The sequence below is a fragment of the Phyllobates terribilis genome, unplaced genomic scaffold (assembly GCF_046119375.1).
Source record: "Phyllobates terribilis strain yellow unplaced genomic scaffold, ASM4611937v1 Scaffold_3__8_contigs__length_932513732, whole genome shotgun sequence".
NCBI classification, from domain to species: Eukaryota; Metazoa; Chordata; class Amphibia; order Anura; family Dendrobatidae; genus Phyllobates; species Phyllobates terribilis.
The window spans coordinates 108,101,915-108,114,934 of record NW_027362763.1 but is presented as its reverse complement, the minus strand read 5'-3'; the positions used below and the strand labels follow the sequence as shown (position 1 = coordinate 108,114,934).

General features: G+C 45.2%; 1 protein-coding gene across 1 annotated transcript in view; it reads right to left on the bottom strand.

Moving 5' to 3' along the window:
• Window positions 1-2,961: 2,961 nt before the first annotated feature.
• The window catches only part of LOC141258482 (adhesion G protein-coupled receptor F5-like), a 108,481-nt gene continuing 98,422 nt past the window's right edge, over window positions 2,962-13,020 (bottom strand). The window contains exons 15-17 of the mRNA XM_073673475.1: window positions 10,583-10,648; window positions 9,230-9,293; window positions 2,962-3,035 (exon numbers count right to left, since the gene is read on the bottom strand). Coding sequence (XP_073529576.1) covers window positions 2,962-3,035; window positions 9,230-9,293; window positions 10,583-10,648 — 204 coding nt within the window. The remainder of the gene's footprint in view (window positions 3,036-9,229; window positions 9,294-10,582; window positions 10,649-13,020) is intronic.

Here is a 13,020-nt window from a genome sequence, read left to right as displayed (position 1 = left end):
CTGATAGGATAACAGCATAGGTTTAAATGATTAAATTACAGGTTCTCTCATAAAACTATATATCAATCTATTCAGCTCCCCTTGCTCTATATCAAGCTGCCTACACATTGGACTGCATTTTCCTGGTGACAAGTTATCTTTAAGAAAAATACTGTAAGAAATGTGACAAAACTGATCTGTACATCATTTTCATCATGTCAATTCTTTTAGCGTTGCCATTAGTTTGCTGTGTTTTTGGTGAAAAAAAAAATGCAGGTACAGTAGGATGTGAAATCCATTTATTATTTTGATTTTCCCAAGTTTAAACCATAATGTCTTGGTAGCCTCACCTGAGATGGCAGTTAGTATTAACAGTTTAATTAAATTAGTGATATGTGTTAAAGTAAACAATGCCCTACCAAGTGAATGCCCTACCAGTGTATGAAAGTGGACAACGCCCGACCAACTTAGTGTCCTACCAATGTGTGAAAGTAAACAATGCCCGACCAGCTCAATGCCCTACCAATGTGTGAAAGTAAATAATGCCCGACCAGCTCAATGCCCTATCAATGTGTTAGGTAAACAATGCCCAACTAATTCAACTTCCCCTGCTGTTTTTACATCTGTGATTGTGGATTTTTTCATGAACTCATATAACCTTAGTTTATCGCTGCGCTTCATACTTGAATCCAGCTAGTTTGTTCAGAACAGTTACTATTTTTCAGACATAAAAAAACACTTTTTCCTCTTAATAATTTTATCAAATTGCCCTTTTTTCAAAAAAACGTTTTATGGTGTTACATATGTCTTGCATTGGTTGCGTAACACCATATATTTTTTATGTTTGCATGGTGGAACCAAAGCTGAACTTTGGGATCCTTAAAAACGTAGCAAAACAATGAAGCACAAAAAGCAGTGAAAAAAACAGCAAAACCTGTGTTTTTGTCTGCAGCTTTTTTTACCATCAAGAGGTCAGGTTTTGGCTGCAGAAAAAAAGCAACGTGTGAACATAGCCTAATAAAAAAGAATACAAATGAGAAAAACTGCTTGTAACAATATAAACTTTATTTACAAAAACAGTAAAACAGGTACATATTTATGTATATACACCATATGATTTAGTCACTATTTTCTGGCATATAAGATGAAGCAAAAAGTAGCCATATTGTATAATACAATATCTGTGCCTCATTCACCCAGAGCCAGATTTACAGTATTTTCCCCAACACGGTCCATAGGTTGAGGCTCTGCCAACCCTTACAAGGGGTTGTCTGGCCTCAGGTTACAAGCCTGCAGTCACTCCATGTTAAAAAAAAAAGTTTTTATTTTGCTCTGCAGCCACTATTACTTCATCTTGTCTAGCTCACATGAAAAAATTAGTGAAACATCCTCTTATAAAAGGCTGACTACCTGCAGCCACCACTAGAGGGAGCTTATAGACTTAAAGTTGTGTACATTTCTTTTGCATATACCTCACTAACCTATAACTCAAGGAAGTTTCCAGTCTAGAATCTTATCCTGAATCGCTTGTATAGATTCTTGCCAACTCTTGTTAATACTTCCCCTTTAAAGTGAACTTCCACCTTATAACACCATGTTGTTTGTAGGTCAAACATTTTTATGTATTCATATTTTTTCCATACAAAAACATAGAGTTAAATGATAAAATTCGCTGTGTCACCCCTGGGGTAGGTTAGAGTTTTCCTGTATACTGTTTACACATTGAATTCTATAATAACACAGTATGCAGTAAGCTCCTGAGCTCCCCCTAGTGGTGCCTACAGGCTGATCTACATTTATTATTTACCTCTTCGTCTATGCCAGTGTTCCCCAAAACTCCAGTCTTCACGGTTCCCAACAGATCATATTTTCAGGATTTCCTTTGTATTGTGCAGGTGATGGAATTATTTTCAAAGCATCAGAAATTGCCGCAGGTTCTCTCACGTGTGCAATATTAAGGAAATCCTGAAAGCATGATAGGTTGGGAAGCCTTGAGGACTGGAGTTAGGGAAACAGTGATCTATGTAGTAGATTTGGAGCCCTATTCTAGAAAAAAGAGCTCTAGCAACCATATAGATATATTAAGGAATTATTCATCATTTATAATAATGATACGTTTTAAAGGGTGAACATTCCCTTTAAGGCTAGGCCAACACAGTAACATGCGTGACTTGCTATTGCACATTTATTTAGAGCTGCAATTTGGCATCATACATGGCAGACATGTTGCAGTCTGGAGCGGCTTAAAGTCTACAGGGTCAATAAAGCCTATAGGGTATTGCGTGCAAACTGAATCCAAAGCGACAATCATTAGATGTGATGTCACTATGTGACATCATGATCTTCATGTTGCATGACATTGGTTGACCTGACAGGTCTGTCCTTATAGCAAGGCCTCCCCGTCTATGCAGATTGCAAAAGACCAATTAAAGGGGTTGTCCGTCCAAATTGATAAGTCTGCAGTCACTCTGTGACAATGCAGACTTATAAATCCCCCCAGCGCACGTACTGCGGGGATTCACCGGTTTCTGACCCGAGACCGGATCGTATGTATGAGTTATGCTTGAGTTTTTGTGACTTTTTTTTAATAACTTTACCTGGTTTTGTATGTTTCTTTTTTTTGTTTTGTTCGGCAGTAAGACTAACGCACATTTTGTGACCTTTTGAAATGTCGCAAAAATTTTTATGTAATTGTAACCTAGTACTCTAGTGGAGTACAAAATCTGTCTAATTTGTTTTGCGCCGTGAAGACTAAATTCCGACATTTTTAAGCTTATTTTAAAGCATATTGAAAGAATTACGCGACTTTTCATTCAAAAAAAGGTGCAAAGGAGCAGAAAAAAAAAATTAACCTTTTCGAGTTTGCGCCAATTCATCAAACATTGCGCTCACATTTTACTTAACTTGGTGCAAAATCCAACAGTGCAAAAAGTAAAATTGACTTAAAAAACCCCGCAAAGAATAAATCGGGGTCCATCTGTCCTAAGAAAGCACAGAATACGAGTTTGTTGAAGCGTCATTGGATGAAGAGTGTGCCGAGTATAAATCATAGCCTCCTGTAAAAGGAAAAAAATAAACTGTTAAAGGACAAAAAGGTCATAAAATCAAAACCCAAAAAAATGAAAGCAAAATCATTGCAAATAATGTCATATACGCCTTCTATAGCAGAAAGGCTCGCACATTAGTACCGACCATTGTTTTCTATAACAACGTAATAAATAATCACAACATGAATCTCCAACAGTCTCAGGTAGTGCGCGATTCTGTGGTCAAGGCTTAGTGGAAATTCCAGAAATGTGACCAGTGTATTTTCTGGGTAAGTGTGGAATGGAGATTAAGCCTGAGGCAGAACAGGGGTGAGGTGCAGCCGCATTGACGGCATTCTGGACGCTGTTAGATGTGTTTTTCCAGATCTATATTTTATTTTGTAAAATTGAGTATGTGTAAAAGCAAAAACAAATACATTATGTACTTCCCTTTAAATCTAATGCTTTCTCTTTAAATCTGATACGTGAAATTCTTTTTTTTCAATAACTTTTTAACAAATATTCAGTTTATTTGAACATTTATCAAAATGTTTCCCCATTTTTTCAGTGCATTATACGGTAGAATGAAAGATGTCTATCATGACTCTGTTGTCGGGTATCAAGGGACCAGGGGCTCCTTCCTGCCCCTAATGCTAGGGGCGTCCCTAGCTGGCCCTGTTGACCCGGATTACTTCTGAAGGTGAAGATGCCAGGGCCACGTACCTTGTCTGAACTCCTAAATCCGCCCTCAGGCTATTCCCTGCCCCCACCCAGGGAAGAGGTGAGTAGTAGTGTATCGCAATATACCAACCAGACTAAGGCTATGGCCCCACTATCAGTATTTTATCTCAGTATTTGTAAGTCAAAACCAGGAGTGGGTGATAAATGCAGAATTGGTGCACTTGATTCTATTATACCTTTTCTCTGACTGTTCCTCACCTGGTTTTGACTTACAAATACTGAGGAAAAATACTGACCAAATACTGATAGTGAGGCCGTAGCCTAACAAGGTAATACAGACAGGGATAAAGAAAAATACCAATCATCTATAATATAACGGGAGATGCGGGTCTCTGTCCGAAGCCTCGATAGACTGCGCATGCGTGACGCGCAGTCTGGCTCCAGACAGAAGATCGCATCCAGACGTTACAGGTAAGACAGTGGCGTACCGCCAATGGCGGCAGACCACGCCACTGCTATGGGGCCCGAGGCTGGAGGGGGCCCGTGAGGGCACCAAACAGCGTGGGAACGAGGAGGATAGGTGAGTAGGAGGTTGCGGCGGCAGAGGAACGGGTTGCGGCAGTGGAGGAGCGGAGCACACACTGTAGCCGCTGCTGCAGCTATCACGTGTGCCCGCTGCTAAAGGGACATGAATATTCCCTCTTCTCCACTCCCATGGGCGTGGAGAAGATGGAATATTCATTCTCTTTAGTAGCAGGCACGGAGGAACGCTGAGCCCCGGCTCCTGCTGTCAGTGGCCACCGCTAAAGAGAAAGCATATTCAAGCTTCTCCACGCCCATAGTCCCGGCGTGGAGAGGAGTGAATGTGTCGGCAGCAGCTCACCTCGGCTTCTGAGAGCGCGCGCAGCTCAGATGCCGACATGAGCTGCTGCAGACAGGACTCAGCGCTGGAGCAGAGGTGAGGAAGGAAGGTGAGTATAAGTGTTTATTGTTTTATGTGTGCAGTGATTGGGGGATGAGGGGGCCACACATACCAGGATACTTGGATTGAGGAGGCCACACATACCAGGAATAGGGAATTGAGGAGGCCACACATACCAGGGATTAGGGGATTGAGGAGGCCACACATACCAGGATACTTGGATTGAAGAGGCCACACATACCAGGAATGGGGGATTGAGGAGGCCACACATACCAGGATACTTGGATTGAGGAGGCCACACATACCAGGAATGGGGGATTGAGGAGGCCACACATACCAGGAATGGGGGATTGAGGAGGCCACACATACCAGGAATGGGAGATTGAGGAGGCCACACATAACAGGAATGGGGGATTGAGGAGGCCACACATACCAGGAATGGGGGATTGAGGAGGCCACACATACCAGGAATGGGGGATTGAGGAGGCCACACATAACAGGGATTAGGGGATTGAGGAGGCCACACATACCAGGATACTTGGATTGAGGAGGCCACACATACCAGGAATGGGGGATTGAGGAGGCCACACATACCAGGAATGGGGGATTGAGGAGGCCACACATACCAGGAATGGGGGATTGAGGAGGCCACACATACCAGGAATGTGGGATTGAGGAGGCCACACATACCAGGGACTAGGGGATTGAGGAGGCCACACATACCAGGATACTTAGATTGAGGAGGCCACACATACCAGGAATGGGGAATTGAGGAGGCCACACATACCAGGATTTGGGGATTGAGGAGGCCACACATACCAGGATTTGGGGATTGAGGAGGCCACACATACCAGGATTTGGGGATTGAGGAGGCCACACATACCAGGATTTGGGGATTGAGGAGGCCACACATACCAGGATTTTGGATTGAGGAGGCCACACATACCAGGATTGGGGGGTTGAGGAGGCCACACATACCAGGATTGTGGGGTTGAGGAGGCCACACATACCAGGATTTGGGGATTGAGGAGGCCACACATACCAGGATTTGGGGTTTGAAAAGGCCACACATACCAGGATTGGGGGGTTGAGGAGGCCACACATACCAGGATTGGGGGATTGAGGAGGCCACACATACCAGGATTGGGGAATTGAGGAGGCCACACATAACAGGGATTAGGGGATTGAGTAGGCCACACATACCAGGATACTTGGATTGAGGAGGCCACACATACCAGGAATGGGGGATTGAGGAGGCCACACATACCAGGAATGGGGAATTGAGGAGGCCACACATACCAGGGATTAGGGGATTGAGGAGGCCACACATACCAGGATACTTGGATTGAGGAGGCCACACATACCAGGAATGGGGGATTGAGGAGGCCACACATACCAGGGATTAGGGGATTGAGGAGGCCACACATACCAGGATACTTGGATTGAGGAGGCCACACATACCAGGAATGGGGGATTGAGGAGGCCACACATACCAGGAATGGGGGATTGAGGAGGCCACACATACCAGGATACTTGGATAGAGGAGGCCACACATACCAGGAATGGGGGATTGAGGAGGCCACACATACCAGGGATTAGGGGATTGAGGAGGCCACACATACCAGGATACTTAGATTGAGGAGGCCACACATACCAGGAATGGGGAATTGAGGAGGCCACACATACCAGGATTTGGGGATTGAGGAGGCCACACATACCAGGATTTGGGGATTGAGGAGGCCACACATACCAGGAATGGGGGATTGAGGAGGCCACACATACCAGGATTTGGGGATTGAGGAGGCCACACATACCAGGATTTGGGGATTGAGGAGGCCACACATACCAGGATTGGGGGGTTGAGGAGGCCACACATACTAGGATTGTGGGGTTGAGGAGGCCACACATACCAGGATTTGGGGATTGAGGAGGCCACACATACCAGGATTTGGGGTTTGAAAAGGCCACACATACCAGGATTGGGGGGTTGAGGAGGCCACACATACCAGGATTGGGGGATTGAGGAGGCCACACATACCAGGTTTGGGGAATTGAGGAGGCCACACATACCAGGGATTAGGGGATTGAGGAGGCCACACATACCAGGATACTTGGATTGAGGAGCCACACATACCAGGAATGGGGGATTGAGGAGGCCACACATACCAGGATACTTGGATTGAGGAGGCCACACATACCAGGAATGGGGGATTGAGGAGGCCACACATACCAGGATACTTGGATTGAGGAGGCCACACATACCAGGGATTAGGTGATTGAGGAGGCCACACATACCAGGATACTTGGATTGAGGAGCCACACATACCAGGAATGGGGGATTGAGGAGGCCACACATACCAGGATACTTGGATTGAGGAGGCCACACATACCAGGAATGGGGGATTGAGGAGGCCACACATACCAGGATACTTGGATTGAGGAGGCCACACATACCAGGAATGGGGGATTGAGGAGGCCACACATACCAGGAATGGGGGATTGAGGAGGCCACACATACCAGGAATGGGGTATTGAGGAGGCCACACATACCAGGGATTAGGGGATTGAGGAGGCCACACATACCAGGATACTTGGATTGAGGAGGCCACACATACCAGGAATGGGGGAATGAGGAGGCCACACATACCAGGAATGGGGGATTGAGGAGGCCACACATACCAGGATTCTTGGATTGAGGAGGCCACACATACCAGGAATGGGGGATTGAGGAGGCCACACATACCAGGGATTAGGGGATTGAGGAGGCCACACATACCAGGATACTTATATTGAGGAGGCCACACATACCAGGAATGGGGAATTGAGGAGGCCACACATACCAGGATTTGGGGATTGAGGAGGCCACACATACCAGGATTTGGGGATTGAGGAGGCCACACATACCAGGATTGGGGGGTTGAGGAGGCCACACATACCAGGATTGTGGGGTTGAGGAGGCTACACATACCAGGATTTGGGGATTGAGGAGGCCACACATACCAGGATTTGGGGTTTGAAAAGGCCACACATACCAGGATTGGGGGGTTGAGGTGGCCACACATACCAGGATTGGGGGATTGAGGAGGCCACACATACCAGGATTGGGGGTTGAGGAGGCCACACATACCAAGATTGGGGGGTGAGGGGTGCCACACATACCAGGATTTGGGGGGTGAGGGGTGCCACGCATACCGGGATTGGGGGTGAGGGGTGCCACGCATACCGGGATTGGGAGTGAGGGATAGGGTGCCATGCATACCAGGATGAGGGATACCATACACACCAGGATAGGGATGAGGGGTGCCACGTATACCAGGATTGGGGATGAGGGGAGCCACGCATACCGGGATTGGGGATGAGGGGAGCCACGCATACCGGGATTGGGGATGAGGGGAGCCACGCATACCGGGATTGGGGATGAGGGGAGCCACGCATACTGGAAATGGGGATGAGGGGAGCCACGCATACCAGAAATTGGGATGAGGGGAGCCACGCATACCGGGATTGGGGATGAGGGGAGCCACGCATACCGGGATTGGGGATGAGGGGAGCCACGCATACCGGGATTGGGGATGAGGGGAGCCACGCATACCGGGATTGGGGATGAGGGGAGCCACGCATACCGGGATGGGGGATGAGGGGAGCCATGCATACCGGGATCGGGGATGAGGGGAGCCACGCATACCGGGATCGGGGATGAGGGGAGCCACGCATACCGGGATCGGGGATGAGGGGAGCCACGAATATCGGGGTCGGGGATGAGGGGAGCCAAGCATACCGGGATTGGATGGTGGGGACAGGATGGGGGCAGTACATACCAGCATGGGAGACCATGTACCAATAAAAATGCTCGCCACCCGGGCGTAGAACGGGTTCAATAGCTAGTACAAATATACTCACACAAACAACAGAGGAAAACACCCGGGAGTGTAGGATGGGGAAAAAACAAATTAGGAGGAGAGGATTAACACAACCAAAACCAAGCAAAAGTTTTAGATAAATCCACCAAATGCCTTCTCAAACAACAACTCTCCACCAAACTCCTGAAACCATTCAGCATGACGCTAGCTCTGGCAATGACTGCTTGCCAGAGCCCAAAATATATTGGAGAGGGGAGTGTCCAACAGTGAACAGCTAAGCATCAAGGCAAGGAAGCTTCCAAGAGCTCTCAGCTAAACAAATTAACTCCTGCACTGCTAAAATAAATCTGAACCTTTTAATAGGAAGGTGAAATGCTTCTAATGAGTGCAGGAGTGGGAGGAATCAGATGCTCCGGTCATCTGGCTCCTCTCTGTCGTGGTAAACCCATGACAATGTCATTGCAAACTCGTTGAGCAAAAAAATAAGCCCTTGTATCTTGAGGGAAAAATTTAAAAAAGACATCATTCTTGAAAGGCGAGGAGGAAAAAAATCGAAATCCAAAAAATTAAAAATGCCTCCCTCTCCATCCTGCCGATGGCAATAAGGGCTGAGATTTGTATATATTTAGGGGTATTGTATATATAGTAGATAACACAGTGGGCATTTAGGAAAGTTGGAAAACTGAGTACCTGTAGTTTACAGACATGCCCCCCAATGGCATCCTTGAGGATATGACATGTGATTCATTTTTATTACTAACCTTTTTTGACAAAGATGTTTTTCTTGTTTGGCTTTGAAAATGCAGTTGAATTCGAGGACGACGTCTATACGAAAGAAAGGAAGTAGTAAATATGTTACTTTTGTCCAATCAGTTGTTAGTGGGTATGATTCGCCTGCCCATATGTTCTCAGTCTTAAGCCATATGGGCAGAAGATCCAGGAAGGAGCAGCTTCTGCTCGCTCAGGAGGACTTAACATGGCGCTAAAAGATTGTTAGTATCCACTATACGGTGTATAGGGGATAACTTACTGATCATTGGGGGTACAACCGCTGGGACCCCAAACAGTCCGGAGAATGGGGCTATGCATTGTCCAACAGTCCCAAGGATAAGAAATGGACTGGAGGTCAAACATGCACATCTTCACTGCAAACAAGATGGGGATCTGCATAGCCTGGTTCCTGGGTTCCAGAGCCCCTTTTTCAGGAAAACTGGGGGTCCCAACACCAAGCCATCAAGAAGTTATAGGATAGGTGAAAACTTATATTTACTAAATAAATAAATGCATAACCACAGTTTTCCTTGGCGTTATCAGCTGGTCAAAAGGAATCTCAGCAGGCATAACCCTATCAATCAGCTCTCCAGATATGTCGGTTTTAGTATGTACTGGTATTTCCCGTGATTTACCAATTCTGGATCATCTGTTCTTAGAATTCTCCATTGTGGCATTCCTCCATTATAGTTCCTGGAAAGTTATTTCTGAATAAATTGACAAAGGGGTGTTACTAGTAGGGGATGTGTCTCTGAACACTGGCACCCTGACCTGACCAATCAGTGGTGATAGCTTCAGACTGTGTAGAGACACGCCTCTTTGAGGAGGGGAATGGTAACTCCCAGTTGTCAATTTATCTCTAAATAGCTAAAAGAAATGACAAGAGGTATGGCACATCACAAACTAAAAAGATGATTTTTCTCATTTAATGGGAAATAATTATTTTTATTTAATGGGAAATACAAGTATTTACTGAAACTGATATGTCAGGGGAGGGAGGTAATGGATCCAATTTAGGTAGCGCCGTTGCTACAATTTTTGACATTTTGTTTTCTGATGTGATAGTATTGTAGCAATGGACTTAAAGGGTTATGTTTCATGCCGTGCACTCTGGCACATAGTGAGTGGTCCTGAGCAAATCAGCCCCCCAAACTACAATATGACGTCCATACTCTTTAATTGGACATATAGACTGGTCTGGTCTTTACAAGACAACTGCTTTACACCCTGCCATTTAAAGAGATAGCCAGGATCTAAGAATTGATAACTGATCTCATACTGATCGGGTAATGGGAAAAATAAACCCTTTAAGCAATTCTGTCTTTGTGATACTATTGGCTCACCTGTACTTTAGTCCGGAGCGTGCTCCAGTATGATGTGGAAATGCTGCTTCTAACTGCTTTTCTTACCTAGAAATAATGAAATGTGGATATTATTGGCTTCACGGACACTACAACATTTTTGCAATCACAAATCTGTATACATATCCCAAAGAGGAGGAGACATATAATCAAGATTCTGAAGAATGGTGGCTGAGAAAGGAATCGTGCAGTCAAAATGAATTATCTATCTGATGGGTCGACATGTAGCCTGTACAGCTGCACTGGGTCCGAGGGAAGGATGATCCTTTACAACTACATTTTTACAGGTAAAAAAAATAGTGGTACCTGGACCTCAACCAGTGCAATAGATAGACTATGGACTCAGGAGCTTAAAGAGGTTGCCCACTATTCAATACAGGATGCAGGAAGTATTCATAACAATGTGACTGATGCTCTACTGACTGAAGTGTGAAATGTGATGTGAGCAGTGATAATTGTGCACATGCTGTGTCTTTGCGATTGTCTGATGTTTGCTCTGTGATTGTGTATCCCGACTTTGGTGGATGTGTGATGCCCCAGAGTTGTAGTGTATGTGCCTTTAAGATGTAGCAGAGCTGTCAGTCACCTTGTTATGTTTGCGCTGTGTTAATATTTCCCTTTGCAGGTAATGTACATAGTGATGTATTTATGTTCTGTCATTAGATGGTAGTTAAGAGTTAATGAAGCAGCTCTGCTTTCCATATGTGGAAATAGGTTATGTGGTTAAACCACATGACCTGGTTTTGGGTCTAGAAGGTAAGAGAAGGAAATTATACAGGGAGTTGCGTTAGAGAAGCTGAGAAAGCAGGTAGGAGAGTGGACATAGCTCCCATACAGTGGGGAAAAAAGTATTTAGTCAGCCACCAATTGTGCAAGTTCTCCCACTTATAAAGATGAGAGAGGCCTGTAATTGACATCATAGGTAGACCTCAACTATGAGAGACAAAATGAGAAAACATCCTGAAAATCACATTGTCCGATTTGGAAATATTTTTTTTTCAAATTTTGGTGGAAAATAAGTATTTGGTCAATTAAAAAAGTTCATCTCAATACTTTGTTATATATCAATGACAGAGGTCAAACGTTTTCTGTAAGTCTTCACAAGGTTGGCACACACTGTTGCTGGTATGTTGGCCCATTCCTCCATGCAGATCTCCTCTAGAGCAGTGATGTTTTGGGGCTGCCACTGGGTAACACGGACTTTCAACTCCCTCCAAAGGTTTTCTATAGGGTTTAGATCTGGAGACTGGCTAGACCACTCCAGGACCTTGAAATGCTTCTTACGAAGTCACTCCTTCGTTGCCCTGGTGGTGTGCTTGGGATCATTGTCAAGCTGAAAGACCCAGCCACGTTTAATCTTCAATGCCCTTGCTGATGGAAGGAGGTTTGCACTCAAAATCTCAAGATACATGGCCCCATTCATTCTTTCATGTACACGGATCAGTCGTCCTGGTCCCTTGGCAGAGAAACAGCCCCAAAGAATGATGTTGCCACCCCCATGCTTCACAGTAGGTATGGTGTTCTTTGGATGCAACTCAGCATTCTTTCTTCTCCAAATACGCCGAGTTGTGTTTCTACCAAACAGTTCTACTTTGGTTTCATCTGACCATATGACATTCTCGCAATACTCTACTGGATCATCCAAATGCTCTCTAGCAAACTTCAGACGGGCCCGGACATGTACTGGCTTAAGCAGAGGGACATGTCTGGCACTGCTGGATCTGAGCCCCTGGTGGTGTAGTGTGTTGCTAATGGTAGCCTGTGTAACGTTAGTCCCAGCTCTCTGCAGGTCATTCACTAGGTCCCCCGTGTGGTTCTGGGATTTTTGCTCACCGTTCCTGAGATCATTTTGACCCCACGGGGTGAGATCTTGTGTGGAGCCCCAGATCGAGGGAGATTATCAGTGGTCTTGTATGTCTTCCATTTTCTAATTATTGCTCCCACAGTTGATTTCTTCACACCAAGCTGCTTTCCTATTGCAGATTCAGTCTTCTCAGCCTGGTGCAGGGCTACAATTTTGTTTCTGATGTCCTTTGACAGCTCTTTGGTCTTCACCATAGTGGAGTTTGGAGTGTGACTGTTTGAGGTCGCGTACAGGTGTCTTTTATACTGATAATAAGTTCAAACAGGTGGCAGTAATACAGGTAATGAGTGGAGGACAGAGGAGCCTCTTAAAGAAGCAGTTACAGGTCTGTGAGATCCAGAAATCTTGCTTGCTTGTAATTGACCAAATACTTATTTTCCACCAAAATTTGAAAAAAAATTCTTTCCAAAATCAGACAATGTGATTTTCAGGATTTGTTTTCTCATTTTGTCTCTCATAGTTGAGGTGTAACTATGATGTAAATTACAGGCCTCTCTCATCTTTTTAAGTGGGAGAACTTGCACAATTGGTGGCTGACTAAATACTTTTTTTCCCC